Source organism: Lepus europaeus, chromosome 14 (genome assembly GCF_033115175.1).
Source record: "Lepus europaeus isolate LE1 chromosome 14, mLepTim1.pri, whole genome shotgun sequence".
Taxonomy (NCBI): Eukaryota; Metazoa; Chordata; class Mammalia; order Lagomorpha; family Leporidae; genus Lepus; species Lepus europaeus.
This window is the reverse complement of record NC_084840.1, coordinates 68,992,237-69,019,840: the sequence shown is the minus strand read 5'-3', so window position 1 is coordinate 69,019,840 and position 27,604 is coordinate 68,992,237. Positions and strand designations below refer to the sequence as shown.

General features: G+C 50.3%; 1 protein-coding gene across 1 annotated transcript; it reads right to left on the bottom strand.

The window, feature by feature from the left end:
• LOC133773457 (ubiquitin-conjugating enzyme E2 E1-like) lies at positions 1 to 27,136 on the bottom strand. The gene is given in 3 exon segments (XM_062210799.1): positions 1 to 308; positions 311 to 479; positions 26,753 to 27,136. Coding segments are annotated over 3 exon segments (861 nt in total).
• Positions 27,137 to 27,604: the final 468 nt, after the last annotated feature.

Sequence of the window (27,604 nt, the reverse complement as noted above, 5' to 3'; positions counted from 1 at the left end):
TTATGTAGCGTATCTCTTGGTCCACTGTTGGGCCATTCTGTCATGTTCTGCACCATTGGTCATATACTGAGTGGCAATGCTGCCCAGCAAAGGGTCGGCAGGATTACAGTCTGTAAGAAGTGAGCAGATGGAAAGGAGGACTTTAGAAATGGTTAGTGCTGGACTCCAATTATCTTTCAATATGTCCAAGCAAATAACTCCTTGACTGTTAATATTACAGTGATAGATTCTTGTCCGAAATGTAACCTTCGGAGGCTTGAAGGGATATTGTGGTGTAAAAGTAATATCGAGCAAGAAGACACCACCTGGTACACAGATCCTGGAGGCCCTAGAATGGTGGATCTCCACTCATAGATATTATCACCTTTGGGACCAGCGCTGCAGTTGGGTGGAGGGTCTAAAGTGATGTCTGCCAGTTCCTTCTGAATCCTGGAGTCGGGAAGAGACAAACACAGCGTTAGGCACTGGCAGCCTGGCACCTGCGCGCACAGAGCGGCTGACGGACGTGCCCACCGCCCACCGGCCTCGGCGGAGCGCCAGGGCCCGCAGCCCACGCCAGGGCCAACCGTGCGAGCCGGGGAGGTGGCGCTCGGGGTCCTATTTATTTTTTTTTAGAGATTTATTTTATTTATTTGAAAGGCAGAGTTACAGAGAGAGAGGTCTTCCACCCGCTGGTTCACTCCCCAGATGGCCGCAACAGCTGGAGCTGTGCAGATCCGAAGCCAGGAGCCAGGAGCCTCTTCCAGGTCTCCCATGTGGGTGCAGGGGCCCAAGGACTTGGGCCATCTTCTACTGCTTTCCCAGGCCATAGCAGAGAGCTGGACTGGAAAAGGAGCAGCCGGGACTAGAACCGGCGCCCATATGGGATGCCAGCACTTCAGGACAGGGCTTTAACCCGCTGTGCCACAGCGCCGGCCCCGTCAGTGAGTATTTAGCTCCAAGAGATGACAGCTCATCAAACATGCTGCTAGAGTTTCTGATTTTTCTAGAGTAGAAGGCATCCAGTTTTTTTTTTTTTTTTAATGAAATCATCTACATTTTAATTTTGGCAATGTAAAGTGAAACAAAGCAAAACAAAAATCCTATCTGGCTATACAAGTCACACCTACAGATTCTGTCAAATCCATGGGCTGCCGTTCTGAGGCTTCAGGTTGTTTGATATCAGAGGAAGTACACGGGTGGCACCGCTAGGAATGGCTGCAACACCAGGGTCCTCCTGCCTGCCTTGTCCTTTGCCCTTTTGGAACAGGCTTGTCTGGGTCTTCGCCTGTGAGCAGTGGTCTTTCCCATGGCCGTAGCCAACAGACATGTGCCGCTGGTCACAGGGACGGAGAGCTGACCAGGGTGTGCAGAGAGGGATTGATGGACACCTCATCCCATACGATTGGCAAAGGCAGTCATTGATCTCATTGATCGTGGCCCACTGACAGATGTAGGTGCAAGGTCATGTGACCCTAGGAAGACACCGTGGGTGGCCGTTTTTCTGGGGTGGGGTAGGGAGGGTGGGAGTGGGGAGCCAGATGGGGTAGTCATTGTTTAGTACTGCCCTATAGGGCTGCAGCCCATGAGTTCAGGGAAGATTTTTTTTTTTTAATTTAACAGATAGAGTTACAGATAGTGAGAGAGAGAGAGAGAGACAGAGAGAAAGGTCTTTCTTTTTCCATTGGTTCATCCCCCAAATGGCCACCACGGCCGGCACTGTGACGATCCAAAGCCAGGAGCCAAGTGCTTCCTCCCGGTCTCCTATGCGGGTGCAGGGCCCAAGCACTTGGGCCATCCTACACTGCCATCTCGGGCCACAGCAGAGAGCTGGACCGGAAGAGGAGCAACTGGGACTAGAACCTGGTGCCCATATGGAATGTCGGCGCCATAGGCGGAGGATTAACCAAGTGAGCCACAGCGTCGGCCCCTCAGGGAAGATTTATGTTACTACTTCTGTGGAGAGCAATTCTCATGCTCCCGAGGTTGTACAACTCAACACACTGAGTAACGACCGACAGAAACTTCTAAAGGCCTCCCGAATTAAAGGCGTTCCCTCTGAGTGTAGTGTCATATACGGAACACGAGTGCTCTTCCCAAGCTCCAGGGTGACCAAGGATGCTGGCTGGGGGCTACAGGCTGGAGCCCGACACAGAACCTGGCCATAGGGGCTGAAGGAGGGCCAGAGACACAAGGCTTATGGGAGCAGGTGACAGCCTGTGGGGTCCTTTTTGTCAGCTCATATTGTCCAGAAAGCTGCTTTGAGTGGTGCCATTTGGATGACTAATTAGCTTATTGCTGGAGCTGCTTTGGCACAGAAGGGCTCTGAGGACTGCTGCTTGGCTTTTAAGTAACTTCTAGAACCTGCGGTGATGACTACTTGTGTGCAGCATGGCGCCCGAGGCAGGGGAGCTGTCCTATAAAGGCCACTTCTTGTACTTCTAACAGAGGCAGAGATAGGAATGGAGGGGGAGACATGGGGATGGTCTGGGGTGGGGTGGGGGTTGTAGAACATCGGATTCTACACTAGGGACCTACAGAATTGGCCCTGGGGCTCAGTTTCTGGGGAAGGGCCTATTCAAATCAGCCTGGGGGCTGCTTTGAGCCGCATATCTCACCTCTGCCCAGAGAGCCCAGCCCAGCACGCTCAGCCTCCTGAGTGAAGTCTGCTCCAGCCTTCTTGTCTCACAGCCGGGCCTTGGGCCCCCAGAGGGCGAGGGACTTGCCTGCAGTGCCCAGGAGCGAGGCGGCATCATGGAGCTGGGACCGCCTCACGGAGAACCTGACATCCTCAAGTGTTTTTTTTAAGATTTATTTATTTATGTATTTATTTGAAGGTCAGAGTTATGCAGAGAGAGAGAGAGAGAGAGAGAGAAAGAGAGAAGGAGAGAGAGAAAGAGAGAGAGAGAGAGAGAAAGTCTTCCATCTGCTGGTTCACTCCCCAATTGGCCACAATGGTTGGAGCTGAGCTGATCAGGAGCCAGGAGCTTCTTCCGGGTCTCCCACATAGGTGCAGGGGCCCAATGACTTGATCCATCTTCTACTGTTTTCCCAGGCCATAGCAGAGAGCTGGAGCAGCTGGGACTCAAACTGGTGCCCACATGGGATGCCCGCACTGCAAGTGGCAGCTTTACCTGCTAAGCAACAGCGCCTTTCAAGTGAGCAAATCTGCTTGCAGAGCAGAATGGGGAGACCGGCTGAGACCGGCTCCTGGCTGTCTTTCCCACCCCCTGTGGTGCTGGTGCTGAGCCCCAAGGACACCACTGTACCTCTTGAAGGAATTCCACAGCAATTGTCCAAAACGCTCATCCCTAATCAAAATAAATTTTTGTATACTTACTTTTACTGATATGAAAGTCAGAAAGAGAAAGAGTTTTTCACTTATTCCTGGTTTGCTCTCCAAATGCCTGCAATAGCTGAGCCTGGTCCAAGCCAAAGCCAGGAGTCAGGAACTCCATCCTGATCGCCCAGGTGGGTGGCAGGGCCCCAGTACTTGAGCCGTCATCCTACTTGCCTCCCGAAGTGCACAAGAGCAGAAAGCTGGCTCAGAAACAAGGCAAGACACAATCCCAGGCACTCTGACATGGATGCAGGTGTTCCAAGAAGCACTGTAGCCTGCTGCACCACCCTCCCCTCTATGAAATTTTTGACATGGTAGACCCTTATTCTAGAGAGGTTTTTCATTGTATCTGCCAGAAACTGGGGGAACTAGTCTATCCACTGGTTCTCTCCCCAGATGGCTGCAACACACACACACGCACACACACAAACACACAGAGCCTTCCATCCATACACTGATTGACTCTCCAAATTTTAGGCCAGCCTGGAACTCCTATCCAGGTCTCCCAAATGGGTTGCAGAGGCCCAAACACTTGAACCATCCTCCACTGCCTTCCCAGGCACACTAGCAGGAAGCTGGATCAGGAGAAGCAGCCAGGACTGAAACCGGCGGTTCAGTAAGAGAAGCTGGTGTTGCAAGGGGCAGCTTTACCTGCCAAGCCTAGACCCTCAACTTTGGCAGGCTCTGGGCTTTGAATTCTGTTTTCCTGTCCTTATGAGAGTATGCAAAGAACAGCTCAGTTTCAACTGTGTGTGTGCATGTGCGTGTGTGTGTGTGCGTGCACACGCATGCATGCCAGATTGACCAGTGCCATAGGATGAAAGCCTTTTGCGCTGGTCCATCTAGTCTCTCCAGGGTTAGTCCTCTCAATTTTGGCAGATGTTTGAATACCTTGTTGGATGTGTTTAAGAAAATGAAGCCAATATTCCATCTAGCTTCGTTTAGCTGTCTCTGGTAGCAAGGTTGAGCTGAATCACTTAACCTGCCAGTGCCAAAGCGGAAGTGCCAGGTGACTCAGGTTGCAATCCCAGGTCCATCACTATAACTGGCTGATTTGGCCAAGTTCATTTCCTCATCTATCAGGTGCGGACATTAAACCCCATCTACTTGACAGGCTGGCTGCACAAATTGAAAGTGCCGGTTGTTGGATAAAGTGGTGCCGTAACTATTTGGTTATTGTCCGGGACCCACACTACTATGTGAGTTTCAGGAGATGGAAAAGTGACTTTTTTCACTGCCTCCCCACCTTGCACCCCAACAATGTCCGGCATGTAGAAGATACTTGGTGAACGTGGACTATGAGGAAGAGGGAAAGGGAAGAGAGGGAGAGGGAGGGGAGAAGGAGAGGGAGAAAGATGAAGAGAGGGAGGGGGAGGGGGAGGAGGGGTGGAGGGAGGGGGAGGGGAGGGGGAAGGCAGAAGAAGTGGTCTTCCATTTGCTGTTGCATTCTCTGAATACCTGCAACAGCTGGGGATGAGCTAGGCTGAAATCAGGAGCTGGGGGCTCCATCTGGGTCTGGAATGTGGGTGACAGGGACCTAAATACTTGAGCCATCACCTGTGCCTGACAGGGCACATTGGCAGGAGTAGCAGAGATCAGAAGCGGAGATAGGACTTGACCAAGGCACCCCGATTCAGGATGCAAGTGTCCCCAGTAGCATCTTAACCTGCTGTGCCACAAAGCCTGCTGCTATAATTATTTTAATGACTCTTTTCTCAATCCTTGCCATAGGTACTTTTGTGTTTTTTTTAGAGTAAGGGACAATTTAAAAATGATAAGGTACTTTACCTTGAGTCATGGAAACTAAGTGCTGACTCATTCCATACTCTTGTGCAGCTTTTTAGATAAAAAATTATATAGTTTTGCCATCAGAATAACTAAGGAACCCAAGGGGCTGATGTTGTGGCACAGAGGGTTAAGTTGCCACCGCAATGCTGGCATCACATATCAGAGCACCAGTTCAAGTCTCGGCTGATCTGTTTCTGATCCAGTTTCCTGATAATGTACCTAGGAAAGCAGTGGAGAATGGTCCAAATATTTGGGTCCTTGCCACCCACGTGGGAGACCTGGATGGAGTTTCTGGCTCCTGGCTTCAGCCCGGCTCTGCCTTGGCTGTTGTAGTCATTTAGTGAACCAGCAGATGGAAGATCTCTGTGTGTGTGTGTGTGTGTCTTTCTGTTACTCTGCCTTTCAAATTAATAAACTTATTTTTTAAAAAGTAACCCGGTGCACTTTTGTTTAGTGATCGAATGAACAAAGGTGATTAAATGATTCCATTTTTTGAAGTTGAAAAAAATCATGACAATGGTGATAGCTAGTACTGATTGACTTTCATAGTGCAATATGCTTTTCATTCATACATTGTCTAATGTTCTTTTTTTTTTGACAGGCACAGTTAGACAGTGAGAGAGACAGAAAAAGGTCTTTCTTCCGTTGGTTCACCCCCCAAATAGTTGCTACGGCCAGCACGCTGCGCCGATCTGAAGCCAGGAGCCAGGTGCTTCCTCCTGGTCTCCCATGCGGGTGCAGGGCCCAAGGACTTGGGCCATCCTCCACTGCTTTCCCAGGCCACAGCAGAGAGCTGGACTGGAAGAGGAGCAACCGGGACAGAATCTGGCGCCCCAACAGGGACTAGAACCCGGAGTGCTGGCGCTGCAGGCGGAGGATTAGCCTAGTGAGCCGCGGTGCCGGCGTCTAATGTTCTTTAAACAATCTGCTGAAGTGTGTGCTACTATTATTTTCCATTTTCCATATCAGCAAACTGAGACTGAAAGAAATGACTCAGCTTGCCCAAGGCCTCAAAGCCAGAGAGGCAAAGCTAGAGGCAAACCAATGGCGTCTAATTTACTAGGGTTTCTGTTCTCAGATTTTTCACCGCCATTGAAGGAAGACATTTCCACGTGGTTTAGGTATTAATTAAATTCATTAAGTGTTTACTTAGGGAATAGCAATGTTTGTCTGCAGGGTGCTGGGTAAGGTGACAGGTAGGGTACAAGCCCTCTTTGGGGACTCCCTCCAAAGGTTAGACATCTGGGCACACGGAAATAAGCAGCTCCTGTGGCAAACGGGGTGATTCCATCAGTAACTCAAGATGGGCAGACAGAGGCCTGAGGCTGAGCACGCTGGGCATAGGGGTGGCAGCCACGGACTAACTCATCTCTTATGAGATCTGGAGACCACGACCTAGAAGCCCCCTTTTATAGATTCGAATGCTGAGATAAAGTTTCCCTCATAGAGCAGAATGTCGGTTAGAATGACCAACTGAAGCCAAGTTTGCTGTGTTTTTTTCTTGAGTGTACAGGAATAGGTGGAACCTGGGGTTTGAGGTTGGAAAGTAACAGATGTGAAACTGCTCTTGGCTGGCACCTGTCTGCCCTGTTCTCTCTCTCATTTGCTCATCACCACCTGCAGGGAAGGTGGAGGGAAGGGCGAGATGGCAGATGGATGAGCAGAGTACGCTGGACTCTCACTCACCCTGCTTGGCTTCTAACTTGCACCCGGAGCACATGTTCCGGTGGATCTGTGCACCGTCCAGTTTCTGGAAAGATGCCCCTGCAGAAGGGTCTGATTGCATTGCATTGAAACGTTGGGCTGTACGTAGGCACGGCGATAAGAAAGTTGGAGTGTCTTGTCTGAGGATCCAGATGAAGCCAGAAATAGAAGCAGGCTCTCGGGCCTGCCAGTCTGGGATGGAGCTGCTTTGCTGTGGGGCTGTCTCCGCCTGGACATTCCCTGTGAGTCACGGATCATCTGGCGCAGGGAGGCAGTGCAGGGGTTCAGCATCTTTTCATCGGGTAGCTGGGTTGAGGGAAGAGCAAAGTTTTTGTTCATGATCTCATTCCAATCAGAGTGTGTCCAGACGCCCAAATATTTGATTTGAGCCTGGTTGCTAAGAGACCTCCCACTGGGACCCAGCTGCCTGCGGGCAGGAGGGCGGTATTGGCTTCACTTCAGATTTCTGCCAATTTATTTTGAAACCAGAAAACCTGGAATCGTGGCCTCCTGGAGGCAGCCATGGCGAGGTGGGGGAGGGGAGGAGCTGAGTCAGCCCGGAGCAGAGGAAAATCCCCCGTTGACCTGCTGCGTAGCTGGAGGAGAATCATTGCATTCTGGTTGCTTCTGTGAAATGCAGCGGTGTGGTAAGGAGGAAGCGATTGGAGCCTTGTGCTTAGAAACGCAGGTGACATCTGATGTAACCTCAGGGATCGCACAGCGGTGGCGGAGTTCTGAGTTCAACTGGCCGTCGTTGAGGGCTGCCCGGATTCCAAACCAGAACCACACACCAGCTTCTCAGGTTTTAGTTGCCTGGTGACTTAAAGCCGGGAGAGGCACTGCGTGTGCAGCCCTGCTGTTGGCACGTACGCAAGGGGTCAGTGCACAGGAGAGCTGGAAACGCCCCTGTGCTCAGCAGGGGGCACACAGCTGAAGGTAAGGGGCTCCGTGCCTGTACGGTGAGACATGATCACCACACTTTCCCACACCGATGGCGGGACAGAACCTGGTCCCCATGACTCTGCCTCCAGTGCCATTGTCTGACCAGACAGGGATACGATACAGGCCGTGACCTTTCCCTGGGGTATTCTGAAACCACATTTGGCTTTAGGGCTTATGTCTAGAATGAGCGTTACAGATGTCAGAAACCTAGGTTTTGTGGTTAGGGTTTGTGGATGACATTTGTGATATAATGTAAAAGTATTATATTGACCTTTAGTCAAGGATGGTTACCCCAAGGATGGTTTCTCCCCCAAAGATCCTGGATTAGTCAGGGTTCTCTAGAGAAACAGAACCAATAGAATATCACTCCATGAGGGCACCTCAAAACTTCATGCAAAAGTAGAATTAAAATATATATTAATTGGGACCGGCACTGTGGTGCAGTGGGTTAATGCCCTGGCCTGAAGCGCTGGCATCCCATACGGGCACCAGCTTGAGACCCAGCTGCTCCACTTCCAATCCAGCTCTCTACTGTGGGCTGGGAAAGCAGTAGAAGATGGCCCAAGTCCTTGGGCCCCTGCACCCATGTGGAGACCCGGAAGAAGCTCCTGGCTCCTGGCTTCGGATCAGCACAGCTCCAGCCGTTGTGGTCATCTGGGGAGTGAACCAGCAGATGGAAGACCTCTCTCTCTCTCTCTCTCTCTCTCTCTCTCTCTCTCTCTCTCCCTCGCCTCTCTCTGTGTAACTCTGACTTTCAAATAAATAAATAAATCTTAAAAAAAGATATAGTAATTGAGGGCCGGCATTCTGACCCAGCAGGTGAAGCCTCCACTTGCAAAGCAGGCATCCCTAATTGGATCACTGGTTTGAGTCCCAGTTGCTCCACTTCCAATCTAGTTTCCTGCTAATGAACCTGAGAAGGCAGCGGATGATGGCCCACGTGCTTGGGTGCCTCCCATCTTCGTGGGAAACCTGGATGGAATTCCTGGCCCCTTGGCTTTGGCCTAGTCCAAAGCCAACTGTTGTGGTCATTTGGGAAGTAAAATCAGTAGATGGAATCTCTCTCTCTCTCTGCTTGTCAAATAAGTAAATCTTCAAACAAAACTTTAGTACTCTTCCCCTGCTGGTTAAATCGACATGCCAACCAAGTTTCCATGATCGTTTCTGTGAAAGAAGGTTTGATATCACAGTGCTGCTTCACGAGAGCATCACACGCGCCCTCAGGCACCTGACCGAGAGCAAGTTTCTTGTTTTGCACACAAGCATCCTTGTTCGTGAGGAACATTGGCAGGGAGAAGAAGAAAGCCCCCTCGAAACAAGACAAGTGCGGCAGACGGAGAGCCACATTCTGCACAGAGATCCTCAGTATTCTGCAGGGTGCTCAGCCAAAACCTGTCTCTCAGATTTTCAGTAATGATAAATGACAAAGCCCGGGGTAAAAATAAACCCACTTCCAGTGTTGTTTCTGGCTGGGGCAGCGGGAAGCAGATCTGGTAACCTTCAGGGGACTGGGGAGATGTTGGCCATTGGGAACCCTGGGTCTTTCCAGGGAGAAGGCTTGGGAAGGCGACAGGCCAAAGCTTTCACTGTTCTTGTTTCTTAGTTTCTGTGCAGTTGTAATTAGGAGAAAACCTCTTGGCAAGGCTGGTAATTAAAAACAAGTTTTTTTTAATTTATGTAAGGGGAACAAGTTTCATATATATATAATTTGAACAGCATAATGTTATTTTCTACCCTGCCCTCCATCCTCCTTCCATTCTTACTTTTCTTTTAATTTTTTTAAAGATTTATTTATTTACTTGAAAGTCAGAGTTACACAGAGAAGGAGAGAGAGAGAGAGAGAGGGAGGGAGAGGGAGGGAAGGAGGGAGAGAGGTCTTCCATCTGCTGGTTCACTCCCCAGATGGCCGCAATGGCTGGAGCTGCGCTGATCTGAAGCCAGGAGCCAGGAGCTTCTTCTGAGTCTCCCATGTGGGTGCAGGGACCCAAGGACTTGGGCCATCTTCCACTGCTTCCCCAGGCCATAGCAGAGAGCTGGACTGGAAGTGGAGCAGCTGGGACTCGAACCAGCGTCCATATGGGATTACCCGCTATGCCACAATGCCAGCCCCGTCTTTTAATTTTTACAATGATTTACTTTACTTTTCTTGATAATCACAAGTTTAACCCTCCACTACATAAAGAATTCAACAAGTAGTAAGTAGAAAAACCACTGGTGCTCAAGCGTGTAGACAGGGCTATAAACAATAATCCCAAAATATTCATTTCATTCATAGACATTACATTTTTTTGGTACTCTGTATGTCAGGTACAATGAATCAAGAACACATATGATACTTGTCTCTGTGGGGCTGGCTGTTTTCACTAAGCATAATGGTCTCCAGGTGCACTGATTTTGTTGTGAAAGGCAGGATTTCATTCTTTTTTTATGGCTGAGTAATATTCTTTCATATATATATATATGTGTATGTGCGTGTGTATGTATATATATGTGTGTGTGTGTGTGTGTGTATCCCAATTTTTTATTCAGTCATTAGTTGATGGACACCTTTGTTGATTCCACATCTCAGCTGTCGTGGTGAGCTGCTATAAACATGGGGGTACTGATTTCCTTTCCTTTGGGTAAATTCCCATGAGTGGAATGATTGCATCACGTGGTAGGTCTGTTTTCCGATTTCTTAGGAATCTCCACACTGCCTTCCACGATGGCTGAACTGGATTACAGTCCCACCAACAGCGGATTAAGGTGCTTTTCCTCCTACTTCCTGGCCAGTGTTTGTCATTTTTTGACTTTTGGATGATAACCATTGTACTGGGGTGAGGTGAAACCTCATTGTGGTTTTAATTTGCATTTCCCTGATGGCTAGAGATCCTGAGCATCTTTTCATGTGTCTGTCGGCCATTTGGATTTCATCCTTTGAAAAAAAATGCCTGTTCACGTGGTAATCTTTTAAAAGAGTTATTTGTTAAAGAAATAGAGAGAGAGAGAGAGAGAGAGAGAGAGAGAGAGAAATCTTCCATCTGCTGGCTGGTTCACTCCTTGGATGGCTGCAGCAGCTGAGGTTAACTTAATGTGAAGCCAGGAGCCAGGAGCTTCATCTGGGTCCCATACGTAGGTGGCAAGGGTGTAAACACTTGGGCCATTCCCACTGCTTTTCCCAGGCCATGAGCAAGGAGCTGAATTGGAAGTGGAGCAGCAGCTGGAACAGTAACTGGCACCCATATGGGACGCCAGGGTCGCAGGCAGCAGTAGCCACTATGCCACAACGCTGGCCCAGGGGTGGGAATTTTAACACCTTCCTTCCATGTGACAGGTTAAGGCCAGTGAGCGCTTGTCATGGGTGTAGCTAGCAGTCAATAATCCCACAGACCGGTTTGCATCCACCTGAGGTGTAGATTCCAGAGACACCTCCATTGGTGAGTTTTGGGAAAAAGCAGTTGTATCAGGAATGCAGAGAAGCGCACAATGGGGTTTTTGCTCCCTCACGTGTGTTTTGGGTGGATATTTCGCCCTTGCCTTTGCTCTACTTTTGGAGAAGTAGAAGAACCAACGGTAGTACTCTGTCAGCTTGGATGTGAGCACACACACAGACACACGTGTACATATCCATCTTTATCTGACAGCTGGGGGTAAAGAGAGAGACGGGGAGTGGGCATTCATCTGCTAGTATACGCCTCAGATGCCTGCAACAGTCAAGGCTGGGTGAGGCTGGAGTCAGGAGCAGAGGTGGGTCTTGAACTTGGGCACTCCAGTGTGGGATGTGGGCATCTTAACCCCTAGGCCAAGTGTCTACATATGTAGAAATCACGTCATTTACCGTTATGAAAATATTAGCTTTCATTTATAGGTGTATGGTTTAAATAGGAAAATTAGTATTTATTTTCAGTGATAGATTTAAAAAAAGATTTATTTATTCAAAAGACAAAGTGACAGAGAGAGGAAGAGACAGAGAGAATGCTCTTTTAGCCGCTGGTTCATTCCCTAAATGCCTTCAGCAGTCATAGTTGGGCCAGGCTGAAACCAGGAGCCAGGAACTCCTTCCAGGACTGGGTGGCAGGGGCCCAAGCACATGCACACCATCTGCTGCTTTCCCAGGCACATTAGCAGGAAACTGTATCAGAAGTGGAGCAGCTAGGACTTGAACCAGCGCTCTGGCATAGGATGCTGGTGTTGCAAACAGTGGTTTAACTTGCTGTGCCACATCAGCCCCTCCAGTGATAGATCCTAAAAGTTTTGGTTAATAAGATTTACTGTAGGGCCAGCACTGTGGTGTACTGGGTAAAGCCACCACCTCAGTGCCACCATCCCATGTGGGCGCCAGTTCGAGTTCTGGCTGTTCCACTTCTGATCCAGCTCTTTATTACAGCCTGGGAAAACAGTAGAAGATAGCCCAAGTCCTTGGGCCCCTGCACCTATGTGGGAGACCCAGAAGAAGCTCCTGGCTCCTGGCTCCTGGCTCCTGGCTCCTGGCTTTGGATTGGCTCAGCTCCAGCCGTTGCGGCCATCTGGGGAGTGAACCAGCAGATGGAAGACCTCTCTCTTTCTCTCTAACTCTGCCTTTCAAATAAATAAATAAATCTTTAAAAAAAAATAGTTACTGCCTGCAGCATCAAGGTAATCTTGGGGAATAATATATTGAGAGAATCTTGCAAATTGATAGACTTTTTTTCTGCCAGAAAACCCCTTCCAGAAATAAGACACCAAGACTATTTACATGTGAAATAAAATGCACCCATCTAGTGGAAGTCTTGTGGGTGGCTGTGTTTTTAATAGGATATGTTTTCTTTTGAAGCCATTCATTTTATAATCCAGGCAAAAAAGCAAAGAGCCAGATGTGACAGCTATTAAAAAAAAGATGCATACTATTAATACGTTATGTTTATCTGCTGCTTTTCTTCTGAGAAGTCCCCAGTGCCTTGCAGATGTAACTCATCCATCTCCATTTGTTATCCCCAATTGCAGAAAAATACCTGAAGTCAGTGAGTTGGATGTCGGGTGAGACCTTGGGTCCTTGACCGTATGCGATGCCTTGCTCTGGTTTGTATCCTGCATTCACAGTCCGAATCCTGGGACACAGGAAACTGCCTTTTAGGAAGTCACGATAAAGAAAAGAAGCCACCTCTCTCGCATCCCCTCAGCTGTTTTGCTGTAGCCCTAAGGCAGAAGCCTGAACAAGCCAGCCAGACTGAGGCAGCCAAGCTTTTCGGCTGGTTTCCTGCATCAGCTCGTCTGTAGTCAGTAGTGCACGCTGTTGGCGCCCACTCACCGATAGCGCGTTGCAGTGGCACAGCTCTATCAAAGGCAGTGACGATGCATGAGCTGACGCTGAGCATCCCTGAGATTCCAAGGCCCATAGGGATGTCCCAACAGGGAGGCTGCCTTTCAGAACCCTGGCTAATTAGATTCTCTCTGGCACATTCTCAGGACTTCACCCCAGACTCCGAGATTCCTTAATGACTGGAAATGGAAACCCATTACTACCACGGTATAGGAAGCAGCGTTGCAGTTTTCTCTGAGGCTGCTGATCCAAATTCCTTCAGGGGTGTACGGTGTTATCTGGTGGTTAAGGCTGCAGCCCGGGAGGATTAGGAAAGTAACCAGAAGCCCACGCACTTCCCATGGGTGACAGAGCCGTTGCTGAAATACAGCGTGGGGTGTTGCTAAGTCTTCTTTTTCTTTTTTCTTTCTTAGATTTATTTATTTATTTGAATGTCAGAGTTACAGAGAAAAGGGAGGAGAGAGAGAGAGAGAGAGATTTTCCATCTGCTGATTCACTCCCCAGATGGCCATAACAGCCAGGGCTGGGCCAGGTGGAAGCCAGGAGCCAGGAGCTTCATCTGGGTCTCCCACATGAATGGCAGGGGTCCGAGCACGTGGGCCATCTTCTGCTGCTTTTCCCAGGCCATAAGAAGGGAGCTGGATCAGAAGTGGAGCATCCGGGAAGTGATCCAGCATCCATATGGGATGCTGGTGTTGCAGGTGGCAGCTTAACCGGCTGTGCCACAGCGCCGGCTCCTGCTAGATTTTCAACCCTGACTATTGAACACTCATTGAAGCACTTAATAGAATTTTTACTTTTCAGTCCAAAGGAAGAATACTGGAACCTTTCACAAATAAGTCGTTCAAGCTCTCCCCAGCCACTTCTGCTTCTTCCCCTCTTGCTCACTTCACTCTAACCCTGCACCACACAACATAACTTCCTGAGCCCATAGCCTCATGTGGCAGCTTTGTGACGGTCATTAGTGCTGTTTGCTCTCTACCTTCTGGGCACATACTAGGATTGTACTGCCTGGTCCTTTGTGGCTGGGTGGGGCTATGCCACTCGTCCAGCTGACAACTTGTGAGTGGAAGGGAAGTGTATCATTTCCAGTACGCAGCCATGTACTGCCACGTGCAAGACTTGGACTGAGTTCCCTCTGCCATAGCAACTAGCAAAGTTCAAGATGGTATAGTTCCTCTGCCAGCAGGGCGCCTACCAATTAACAATGGATGTGAGAGAGGAACTTTTATTTTTATAAGGTATTAAGATTTGGATACTGAAGTGTGTTAAGCCATCGCTTGCAATGCTGGCATTTCATATTGGAGTGCAGGTTTGAGTCCTGGCTGCTCTGCTTCTGACCCAGCTCCCTGCTAATGCGGCTGGGAATTCGGTGGAAGATGACCCAAGTACTTGGGCCCTACAACCCATGTGGGAGGCCTAGATGGAGTTCTTGGTTCCTGGCTACAACCTGGCCCAGTCCTGGTGTTTGTAGTCATTTGGGGATTGAACCAGCTGTGGAAGTGCGCACACTCTCTCTCTATCACTTTCAAATAAATAAGTAAATCTAAAAAAAGAGAGAGAAAGAGAGAGATTTGGAGATTGAGAGAATGCCTAGACTATTCCAATGGACATTTTGCTTTTATTTTTTAAATCTTTGCACGTACTTTTCCTTCTGTGTAAAACCTACACTCGCCCACCTTCCCCATTTGCCAATGTTGACTGACACTTGCAGGCCGTGTATGAGGTCTGTTTCCCACAAAGCCCCTTCTGAAGCTCCAGGAAGCAAATCTGTGCTTTCCTGCCCTTCCCAAGGCGAGCCTCCTTCAAGCCTTCAGCACATTTTATTCTTGCTGTCTATTTACCTATCTGCCTTGCTCATTTAGGGGCCAGAGCGCTCGTGGGCAGCAACCGCACTTCATTCACTTCTGGACCTACCGTGTCAAGTTCAAGTTCAATGTCAGCACTCAGGAGACTGAGGGACCCAGTGGAGGCCAGCAGCGTTAGGGTTCATAGTCCCCATGCCCCTAGACATACCCCCACTAGTCATTTGCCAAATATTGGAAACTCTTGGTTAGCATTGCCTTCTTTTCTTTTTCTTTTCTTTTTTGACAGACAGAGTTAGACAGTGAGAGAGAGAGACAGAGAGAAAGGTCTTCCTTCCATTGGTTCACCCCCCAAATGGCTGCTACGGCTGGTGCACTGCGCCGACCTGAAGCCAGGAGCCAGGTGCTTCCTCCTGGTCCCCCATGCGGGTGCAAGGCCCAAACACTTGGGTCATCCTTCACTGCCTTCCCAGTCCACAGCAGAGAGCTGGCCTGGAAGAGGAGCAACTGGGACAGAATCCGGCACCCCGACCTGGACTAGAACCCGGTGTGCCAGTGCCGCAGGTGGAGGATTAGCCTATTGAGCCACGGTGCCGGCCACCTTCTTTTCTTGCTTCACCTTTGTCTATAGTTCAAACAGCTAAAACAGAAAGAATGTCTTCACATCTGATTCCTGTCTTCTGATAATTACACCTTTTTTATAGGAAATAACTAAAAAAAAAAGTGGGGGTGGGGAAGAGAGAAAAAATGTGGAGAAATTCTTTCACAGGCAGCTGTTGTGGTGCTCATAACAGCATCCTGTACTGGAGTGCTGGTTCCAGGCCCAGTGCCCTGCTAATGCACCTGGGAAACAAAAGAAGATGGCTCAAGGACTTGGGTTCCTGCGACCCACACAGGAGAGTTAGGATGGAGTTCTGGGCTCCTGGTGTCTGCCTGGCCCTGCTATAGCCATTGTAGCCATTTGGGGGCATGAACCAGCTGATGGAATCTCTCTCTCTCTCTAAGAAACAAATCTTAATTTAAAAGAATTAAAACCAAGAAAAGAAAACCTCCAGTTTTTTGGGGGGGGCATTGTGTTTGTTTAAGCCTGACTCTGCTATGTTGAAGCTTACCTGTGACTGAGCACCCTTCATTTTTATGGGTGCATTTGTGCCTTGTCATCAAATGCCCGTCCCTCTGTGTTTGGACTAGCCCCCTCAGTCCTAACATAGCCCCATCAGACTCTAAATGATGCCAGGTGCTGAAGAAGTAAAAATCTAGTTCAGGATAGAAAGTCAGGGGCTGTCCCATTTTTGCTCAGGGATAATTTTTTGCATAAGGGGTACCGTTTTTGTTGTTGTAGTGTCCTTAATTTTATAAATACTTCTATGTATATTGGCTAGTGCATCTCAGTGAGTTGTTAAGAATAGACTCTAAATTCTAATGTGAACTGACAAGATTGTGTTGCAGTGTCAGCCATAGAAGCAGAAAATTTCAGGCCTGGGAGGAAGTCAGGCAAGGTTTATACTGTTTTTTAGCCCAAGGTAGAAAGATACAGGTTAGTGTCCTATATGTAAAGATCCAAAGGGGTGTGCCCATTCAAAGTCTTTTGAGGTTTGAAAAAAAACTAAAAAATTAGTTTGGGTAATATAAAAAAATCATTAATCCTCCGCCTGCGGCGCCAGCACCCCGGGTTCTAGTCCCGGTCGGGGCGCTGGATTCTATCCCGGTTGCCCCTCTTCCAATCCAGCTCTCTGCTGTGGCCCGGGAGTGCAGTGGAGGATGGCCCAAGTGCTTGGGCCCTGCACCCCATGGGAGACCAAGAGGAAGCACCTGGCTCCTGGTTTTGGATCAGCGTGGTGCGCCAGCCGCAGCAGCCACTGGGGGGTGAACCAACGGAAAAGGAAGAACTTTCTCTCTCTCTCTCTCTCTCTCACTCTCACTGTCCACTCTGCCTGTCAAAAAAAGAAAATCAAATAAAACCATTTTGTGATCTCATTTTGGTTTTGAGCTCTTTTTTTTTTTTTTTTTTGACAGGCAGAGTGGACAGTGAGAGACAGAGACAGAGAGAAAGGTCTTCCTTTTGCCGTTGGTTCACCCTCCAATGGGTGCCGCGGCTGGCGTGCTGCGGCCGGCGCACCGCGCTGATCCGATGGCAGGAGCCAGGTGCTTCTCCTGGTCTCCCATGGGGTGCAGGGCCCAAGCACTTGGGCCATCCTCCACTGCACTCCCGGGCCACAGCAGAGAGCTGGCCTGGAAGAGGGGCAACCGGGACAGGATCGGTGCCCCGACCGGGACTAGAACCCGGTGTGCCGGCGCCGCTAGGCGGAGGATTAGCCTATTGAGCCCCGGCGCCGGCTGCTCTTTTTTTTTTTTCCATTGAAAAGATTATTTTTATGTTGTGGTGACACTGGCTGTGGCTTGACTACTGCACGTCCATTTCTCCTTTATCTAGTGATGGCTTCTCAGCGTCTGCCTGATGTCCTTGATTTGAACACACTTTGACAGTGGCATTATGGTGTGATACAGTCAAGGACACAGCTCCCGCACGGGGCAGCTCGGGTCTAACGCACTCCCTGGGGTGACACCTGCGGAAGTTGCTTAGTTTCCAAGTCTTGTCTGAGAATAGTGATGTTAGGGACCCGATAGGTTGGCTGTGCAGAGTAACACATAAAAACAGGTCAAGCACTTAGACCTGACGCATACCATGAACTTGGTAAATGTTTGCTATTTGTAGTAATATTACAGCTTCTGTCTTTGGGCACTTTATAGCCAGTGCCTTCTACCATCAACCATGACAATAAAGAAGGCGGATCTGTTTTTTTCCAATATATATAACTCGATATTGTTATAGAAACAGAAGGATTATTTCTTTGGACATAGATAGTTTTCCTAGGACTTTGATATCTTGGTATTGGTTAGCCATATATTTCCTGGTAATATGATGGACTCTTCAGTTTGCAGAATTCCAGTTTCCTTCATTTGAAGAAAATTTACTTGAATAGCACTTTTAAATATTTTTTGTTCCATTATTTCAGTTTGTTTGTAAGGGATACCATTTATGTATAGATTGAACTTCCCAGGTATCTTGTTAAATTTTCTAGATACTCTTTGTTCATTTTCATTTTATTTTTCCCTACTAGTCATGACTGATCCTCTCTGTCCCTTGCAACCTTTTTTTAAAAAATTTTTTTTCTTTTTATTTGAAAGACATACAGACACACACACACACACACACACCCTCACCGCCCCAACACACACACGCAGAGGGAGGGAGGCAGAAACGGAGTCTCCCATCTGATGGCTTACTCCTCAAATGCCTTGCAGCAGCCAGGGCAGGGCCAGGCTGAATCCAGGGGTCGGATACGGGAAGCAGGGAGTCAGCAGCTTCAGCCATCATTGGCCACCTCCCAGGGGGCGCGTTATCTGGAAGCTGGAACTGAAGGCAGAGCCAGGCCTTACACCCAGGCCTCTGATATGACACACAGGTGCCCCAAGGGCCATCTCCACTGCTGTGCAAATGCCTACCAGTCTACCAATTTTCCTTATGCCATTTCCAAAGTAGTCTTTCTTTTCTTTTCTTTTTTTTTTGACAGGCAGAGTGGACAGTGAGAGAGAGAGAGAGAGGGAGAGAGAGAAAGGTCTTCCTTTGCCGTTGGTTCACCCTCCAATGGCCGCCGAGGCCGGCGCACCGCGCTGATCCGAAGCCAGGAGCCAGGTGCTTCTCCTGGTCTTCCATGGGGTGCAGGGCCCAAGCACTTGGGCCATCCTCCACTGCACTCCCTGGCCACAGCAGAGAGCTGGACTGGAAGAGGGGCAACCGGGACAGGATCGGTGCCCCGACCGGGACTAGAACCCGGTGTGCCGGCGCTGCAAGGCAGAGGATTAGCCTAGTGAGCCACGGCGCCGGCCAATCAAAGCAGTCTTAAAATTTTCCCCCATACAGTCTTAATATCTATGGCTATTTATTTTGAAAGATTTATTTTTATTTGAAAGTCAGAGTTACAGAGAAAGAGAGAGAGAGAGAGAGAGATGGGGACAGAGAAAGAGATCTTCCATCTGCTGGTTCATTCCCCAGATGGCCACAATGGGCAGAGCTAGGCCAGACTGAAGCCAGGAGTCAGGAGCTTCTTCTGAGTCCCCCCATGAGCGCAGGGGTCCAAGGACTTGGGGCATCTTCTACTGCTTTCCCAGGCACATTAGCAGGGAGCTGAATCAGAAGTGGAGCAACAGGGACATGAATTGGCACCCATATGAGATGCCACTGTCACTGGTGGTACTGTCACCTGTCACTGCTATGCTGCCCCTGGCCATTTTATTTTCTTCCTGCTATTCTTTCTTTCTTAAGAAATTCTGGGTCATGTTTTATCTCCTTCTATTACATTGTACTTTCTTCCCCAAGGAAGTTTTTTCTCTGTTGTAAATTCTTATTTAATACAATAACTATTTTAAGTTAAAGAATTCTGACATTTAAGCCCCAATTTTATTTATTCTATAGCAAAAAATTTCTTTTCTCTTGTTCTTTGTTAAAATCCTGAGTTTATTTCACATGTTTTTTTTTTAATCTCCCCTACATGTCCATGTGTGAACACTACCACTACTACACCCTATTATAATATTGCATGTAGACTTGAAACTAACCAAAGGGGCAGAGTTCCATCTTTAAAAATTAAACAGGCATTTTAGCAATATTTTCTTGGCAGTACAAACTGGGTAATATGTATCAAACCTGGAAGGAAAAGTTCTCACTCTGCATTATGACAAGGACAGCCAGATAGCAGCTATTCCAGCAAAACATTTTAAAAATTACTTGTTCAAGAGGCATACACACACTCACGCACACATAGTGCCCATCTACTCGGTTTGCTCCCCACCTGCCCCCAACAACTGAGCTAAGCCGAGGCTGACACCAGAGCTGGAAACTCATTCCAAGTCTCCCATGTGTGTGGCAGGAACCCAATGCCTTTTTTTTTTTTAAGATTTATTATTTATTTGAAGTCAGAGTTACAGAGAGAGAAGGAGTGAAAGAGGGAAAGAGATGTTCATCTACTGATTCACAAACCAGATGGCCACTATGGCCGTTGTTGGGCCAGGCCAAAGCCAGGAGTCAGGGGCCTCATCTGGGTCTCCCACATGGGTGACAGAGTCCCAAGCACTTGGGCCATCTTCTGCTGCTTTCCCAGGCCATTAGCAGGGAGCTGGATCAGAAGCGGAGCAGCAGGGACTGGGGGAGGCACCCATATGGGATGCCAGTGTTGCAGGTGGTAGGTACAACACAACACTCGGTTTCCTGCAGCATCACTGGGGTTCCCCAGAGTCTGCATTAGCAGAGAGGTGGAGGCAAGAGCTGGAGTCAGGAATCAGAGCCAGGTACTCCTACTTGGGATGTGGCAGTCTTAACTGCTAACTGCTCACTCCCAGGACACGGTAACCCACTGTTTACAATCTAGAGGGACTCCCTCTACTACTGCAGATCTTGCATGGCTTCCTCCTGTGCGGTCACGCAGAAGCCATTCTTCACATAACCGGTGAACTTGGCTTCCATTCTGGGATGAGGACCACGTTTTTCTGTACTTGCTAGCATTTTTGCTTTGAGAGTCTTCTGCAGAGCTGGATTCTTTTGCTGTCTTGGGATTGTTGTGGGTTTTCCTTTGGAGGTTTCTTGACCTTTTCATCTTGATGTTAATGGCTTGACTCTCTTGGATTCTGGCTTGATTTTTGTGCATTTTTGGCTGGAGTACCTTATTACTTCACTGGACCTTTCTCTTCAGTTTCTTCATCATCATGCCCATCATCATCATCTTCAGGCCCAGCAAGTTTTACTTTTTATTTTTCTGTGGTGACTGGCTACTACTTGCAGGGGCAGGCTGATGTCCAAGTATACTAAAGAGTTCTCTCTTGAGACCGCCGCCTCAGTGCCGGCAACCCATATGAGCGCCGGTTGGAGTCCCAGCTGCTCCGCTTCTGATCCAGCTCTCTGCTGTGGCCTGGGAAGGCAGTGGAAGGTGGCCCAAGTCCTTGGGCCCCTGCACCCCCATAGAGCACCCGGAAGAAGCTCCTGGCTCCTGGCTTCGGATGGGCATGGCTCCGGCCTTTGAGGCCAGTTGGGGAGTGAACCAGCAGGTGAAAGATACCTCGTTCTCTCTCTCTCTGCCTCTGCTTCTCTGCCTTTCAAATAAATAATCTTTTTTTTTTTTTAAGAGCTCTCTCCATCTGCTCACTCTGTACCTTTCTCCACGGCCACCTAGTGCTGTCCACCTACATGCCCACGCCCTGACCAGATTTTAACCTTAGACCACGCAAGGTGTTGTTTTGGAGCTCCCCAGGGAAACCGTTGGCTATGCCAGCATTTTCAAAGTTTGCAGTGTTACTTTAATTGGGCTGCCTTTACAATTCATTGCCTCTGCTTTGACAATGTGCACTTGCACGAGGCCCTAAATATTTCTTAAAAGTAGCTGGTACTCATGTTCAGCATCATCTACTTTAAAGTGATCATCGTCGGCAGGTGTTGGTTTCAGTGGAACTCAGGGGTTCAGTTCATGTCTGCCGACTGCTCCATGGGGGCAGTGTCATGGAGTTAGGCAGGAGAGAAAGGCGATGGAGACACATGTTTACTGCCAGAGAGCAGCCACGCAGGATGGAATTGTGCCAGGGAGTTTTTTTCTTGTATTGATTGTATACTGCCACTCATTTTCCCATTTCTTTTCTTCCTTTTAAAAATTGCTAATTTTATGTCTTTCTTTTTTTGACAGGCAGAGTGGACAGTGAGAGAGAGACAGAGAGAAAGGTCTTCCTTTGCCGTTGGTTCACCCTCCAATGGCTGCCGCGGTTGGCGCACTGCGACCGGCACATCGCGCTGTTCCAAAGGCAGGAGCCAGCTGCTTCACCTGGTCTCCCATGGGGTGCAGGGCCCAAGGACTTGGGCCATCCTCCACTGCACTCCCTGGCCACAGCAGAGAGCTGGCCTGGAAGAGGGGCAACCGGGACAGAATCCGGTGCCCCAACCGGGACTAGAACCCGGTGTGCTGGCGCCGCAAGGTGGAGGATTAGCCTGTTGAGCCGCGGCGCCGGCCTTTCTGTCTTTCTTAAAAGATTGTCTATTTATTGAGAAGGAGAGGGAGAGAGGGAAAAATACAGAGAGAGGAAGACAGGGAGAGCGAGCTCCCATTTGCCAGTTCACTCCCGGAATGTCTGCAAAGGCTGGGACTGGGCCAGGCCACGGCTAAGGACAACAGCAGGAAGGCAAAACAGGTTTCTCATGGGGGTGGCAGGAACCTAACCACTGTAGCCCCGACCGCTGGCTCCCAGTGTCTTCACGGGTAGGAAGCCAGAGCCATGCGTTGAACCCCTGAACTCCGATGTGGGTGGGACTTGAGCATCTTAACTGCTAGGGCCAAATACCTATTGGCCTTTTTTTCTATTTTTGTCGTTGAGTTGTAAAGGTTTTGCACCAGATGAGTCCTTTCATGAATGGCAGCTTTGCAAGAGTTGGAGTTAAGGAGTGGACCTCAGACAGCGCTCAGGCTGGCTGCACATCTCTGCTCAGGCCATCTTCTTTATGTCACAGGCTTGTGATGGAAGGTTCTTTTGTTCTTTACCTCTTCCAATAGAGGCTTGAAACTAGCATGCTCAGTTACCCTCCGGCCTATCATCTGGATGACAGAAAGCTTTTTGCAGAGGTAGCTGTTTCGTGTGATTCCTCATTCAGTGATGCTTTTCTTCGGTGTTGTCCTAGTGGACGCTGCCAACAGCTTCTGTTCATCACAGGACACAGGCAACGCGCCCCAGCAACTCTCTTCTGTTTCCAGGAGCTAAGTAGAGAACTTGAGATGCTGCCCGTTATACAGCATTTGTGACAGGAGGCCCCTCACTAAATGTTGTCAGATGATCCATTTAATGGAAATGATCACACCCAAGTTTTTTTTTTTTTTTGGACAGGCAGAGTTAGAGAGAGAGAGAGAGAGACAGAGAAGGGTCTTCCTTCCGTTGGTTCACCCCTCAAGTGGCTGCTACGGCTAGAACTAGAAGCCAAGGTGCCAGCGCTGCAGGTGGAGGGTTAGCCTAGTGAGCCACGGCGCCGGCCCGATGACACTCAAGTTTTAACATGAAAATCCTTTCCCCTTGCAATTCTTCTTAGTGAGATGTGAACACCTTTTATGCAGAGTGTGTACCTTTGTGAGGTCACCTAATAAAGTATTTGGATTAGGGGGTGGGCATAGTGGTTCGAATTCTGTTTGGGACATCAGGATCTCACTTTGGAGTTTCAACTGCACTTCTGATTCCAGCCTCCTGCTCATGCACACCCTGGGAGGCAGCAGGTGATGCTCAAGCAGTTGGGTCCCTGCCGCCCATGTGGGAGACCCTGATTGAATTCCAGGTTCCTGGCTTCAGCCTGGTCCTGCCCTGGTTGTTGTGGGCATTTGGGGATTGAATTAAGGATGGGAGTGCTCTCTCTCTCTCTCTCTGTCTTTCAAATAAAATAAATCAAATAAAATTAAAAACAAAGCAACCTCTTTATTTTAAAAGTTTTTTTGATCCATATATTTCTGGCTAAAGAGTTTAGTTTTTGGACATAGTAACACTATTCTGGACAAGCTTTTCATTGTATGCATAAACCAATTTGGGAGGCCCAAAAAATCACCCGATTGGTTTATGTGCATTCCCCCCTTCTACAACTTGTATCATAAGCGCCGAGGTAGGTCACAGGCCTTAGACAAACTCAGTGGCGGATCTGGGGGTTGAGCTGGGTCCTCAGGCTTCTGATTTTTCTGCCACGCTGGCTTGTCTTCCTGCCTTGCTGCTTTGTATGTGATAGGTGGAATAGAGGTAAAGATCCAGACATTTTCAAATGTACTCTGAGTATTTACTTTAGATAGTGCTTATTTCCCCAGTCCTGAATCCAGCCGCAGAAGCCTGAGCCATTAGCAGGAAGGATGGCTGCAGAAGAGTTTGATGGGGCTGAAATTCGTGACTCTGATGATGGCTTATTGACAGAGCTGCTTCCTCACACAGGTGCAGGGGCCCAAGGACTTGGCGCTTCTACTGCTTTCCCAGGCCACAGTGGAGAGCTGGATCGGAAGTGGAACAGCCGGCACTGCAGGTACTTTACCACTACACCAAAGCGCCAGCCCCAGGTTTCCAGTTGTAAGGGCCTTAAGGAAATACAAAGACTTGGGCCCTGCACTCCAGCTACGTGTCAGAGCTCACTGCAGTGCAACAGTTGAGCTTCTGAGCGATGGACATTCATGTACCCGTGACTGAGTGAAGGGTGGGAAAGAAGGCAGAATTTGACGGTTGTCACCTGTCCCTCTAGAAAACCAGTGAGCTGCGGGGAAGGGCCAGTTACCCCAGAGAACAGCAAATAGAGTTAGGAAGTTCAGAGGGCTGAGGCTTAGCCATTCTGAGGGACAGAAGGGTCTTGGTTTTTTATTGCCATTTCCAGGACCAAGAGCTTTTATTTCACATGATGTCCAGTAAGGGAGAAATAACTATAAGTCGAGTCAGACTGAATTTGTCTTTGGATTTCTAACTCCTTTTTTGGGGGGGTGGGGGTAGGGGTAGGGGTGGGAGGAGTCTCCATTAAGTTTGTCTCCTGGGGCTGGCGTCGTGGCATAGTAGGCTGAGCCTCTGCCTGTGGCACTGGCATCCCGTATGGGCACAGGTTCGAGTCCCAGTTGCTCCTCTTCTGATCCAGCTCCCTACTAATGCACCTGGGAAAGCAGAAGATGGCTCAAGTCCTTGGGCCCCTGCACTCATCCACATGGGTGACCCAGAAGCTCCTGGCTCCTGGCTTTGGATTGGCACAGCTCCAGTTGTTGTGGCCATCTGTGGAGTGAACCATCGGATGGAAGACCTCTCTCTCAATCTCTCTCTCTCTCTCTCTCTCTCTCTCTCTCTGTAATTCCACCTCTCAGATAAATAAATAAATCTTAAAAGTTTGTATCCTTTGTCCAGGACTGAATGCAACTGAAACTTCCTTGATACTGTTGAATGAACATCACTGCAGAAAATGTGGAAGACAAAGTTCTTTGTATAGGCAGGCGCTGTGGCATGGTGGGTTAAAGCCCTGGCCTGTGGTGCCTGCATCCCACAAGGGCGCTGGCTGGTTCTAGTCCCGGCTGTTCCACTTCCCATCCAGTTCTTTGCTATGGCCTGGGAAAGTAGTAGAAGATGGCCCAAGTCCTTGGGCCCCTGCACCCATGTGGGAGACCTGGAGGAAGCGCTTGGCTCCTGGCTTTGGATCGGTGTAGCTCTGGCTGTTGTGGCCATCTGGGGAGTGAACCAGCAGATAGAAGACCCCTCTCTCGTTTCTACCTCTCTCTGTAACTCCATCTTTCAAATAAATAAAAGAAATCTTAAAAAAGAGAAAGTATTTTGTCCTTCAGAACAACACATATAAAAAATTGGGCCTGAATGCTATTTCATTTCTTTTTCTCCATCCAACACATACAGGGATCAGTTAGCACGTGCACGTTACCGTGTCAGATGCTGGGGAGATGGTGGTGAAGAATCACCAAGTTCCTTGCTGTGTGGAGCTGCCAGCCTAGGAGGAGCAGTCACAGCTGCTGAGCCAGGGGTGCCATGGTCCCCCTTCACTGCTCTTCTGAAATGGCCTGCCTTCGGGAGGAAGAAGAGATGACCAGAGAGACAGGCAGGCAGGCAGGCAGGCACACCGTGCACGAGCACTTCTTCAGCTCTGGGGGTAAGGGCGGAGGCCAAGAATTGTTCATGGGCTCTGAAGGCTCTTCCTTGGGCAGGGGAGCAAGGGCAACATAAACAGGTTGAGGATGGAGAAGGTGATAGGAGAAGGGAATCAAGTAAGAAGATGGCAAGGAGAAACAAAGACCAGATGCTGCTGGTAGCATGCAGAGTGTCAGCGGGGAGTGCAGAGGCTCCCGCTCTGGTTCCTGCAGCTCCTTCTACCTAACCCTGGCCGCCCAGGAAAGATCCCAGTCCCTACTGAAGGTGATGCCAGGTTTGCCTCTGCCTTGGGTCATGTGTCACAACCTAGAGAGAAGCTCCTGCGGAACTCTTCTCTCCGCCCCTCTTGGACATCGGGTCTGCTGATGTAGTCTGGGTTTCTAATCGGCAGGTAGGTGTGGTGGCTGCTCCTGTGCTTGGAGAGCCCAAAGCTCAGGGTCTTTGAAGGATGGACAGCAACAATGAGGTGGGGTGGGGTGGGGAGGGTGGCTGGTGCTGTGGTGTAGTTGGTTAAGCCTCCACCTGGGGCGCTGGTTTGAGTCCTGGCTGCTCCTCTTCCCACCCAGCTCTCTGCTATGGCCTGGGAAAGCAGTAGTAGATGGCCCAATTGCTTGGACCCTTGCAGCCCCCCGGAAGACCCAGAAGCTCCGGGAGTGTGGAAGACCCTTCTGTCTCTCCCTCTCTCTGTCTGTAACCCTACCTCTCAAATATCTAAATCAATCTTTAAAAAAGAAAGGGGGGGGGGGTGGATGGGGAGGCCAGGCTGCCTCGTGACCTCCTTGGGGTCAGGGAAGGGTCTGGAGGGAGGGCGGCTGGCCTGCAGCCAGCAAGCCAGAGTTACGCAGAAAGCGCTGGATACACTCAACACATTTCCCCTTTCAGGGAGGTTCTTTTTTTTTTTTTTCCTTTGACAGTGAAATTGGAACAGGCCTGGGAAAATGGGACAGGTGTTCCCAATCAAGAAAGAGGGCTGTTTACCCAACTCAGCTGAAGGGCCCCTAAGGGCGGGGAAGTCCTGACACAGAGGAAACTCGACGTTTTCCCATCTGCAGGTAGTCCCCGCAGGTTGGCGCCCACGGAGCGCGCACGCGGGCCGCCCTCTGACAGGTGGATGCCAGCTTAGGCCCAAGCACACCTCCGAGGTGCCAGGCCCGAGGGGAGTCTTTGGGGTGGGGTGTTTCCAGATGCCACGCTCCGCCACCCGGGCAGCCTGCGCAGCCAGCAGCGGGCGGCTACGGAGCGGCAGCCCTCGCAGGAGAGGTGCGGCCAAGGCTCCCTCTCCGCCAAGTCCCGGGTTCCGGCCGACGCCGCAGTGCTGGGCGGAGAGACCCAGAAGCCGGGAGCGGCAGCCAGGCCCGCCCAGGCCGTCCCCGCATCCCCCTCTCCGCGCAGCCCCCGAGTACCCCTGCCGAGTTTTTGCTCGCCCCAGGGGGCCACGAGGCGATGACTGCGGGTCCCGCTCGCGCCCGCCCCCAGCCGCTCTCCTCGGCGTCCCGCAATTGTCAGGAGGCCGATTTTGGTGCAATGCGAATTAGCTCCAGCCGCGGAGCCGGGAGGGGACCGACCGGCTTTGGGAGCGCCCGCCGCGGGGCCCGAGTCCACGCCCACGGCCGCCTCCATCCCGGCCGCCGCCCGTCGCCATAACAACAGGCCCCCGCCTCGCCGCCCGGGGCCGCCGCCCCCCACCCCCCACCCCCCCCAGCGCACGGGGAAGGCGCCCCGCATCCCGCAGCCGCGCACCCCCACCCCCGCGCGCGCGCGGCGCATCCCAGCGCCACGCAGAAGCGCCCCCTCCCGCCCGAGGAGGGAAAGCCCTGGAGCCCCCACCCCCCACCCCCGCTCGAGTCTCGACTTCCTAATAAAGCTCCCCCCTAAGGGGCTGGGGCTCTCCCGCGCGCGCGCGCGCGCACCCCGCACCTGCCCTCCCGGCCGCTGCGCGCGGCGCCCCCGCGCGCCCAGGGCTCGGCGCTCCCGGGGAGTGTGGAGCGGGGCATCCCCGAGGGCGGCCGCGAGGGAGGCGGGGAGCCCGCGGGAGGCGGGCGGGGTGTGGGGTTGGGGGGGGAGAGCGGGGCGGGCGGCGCGGAGGGA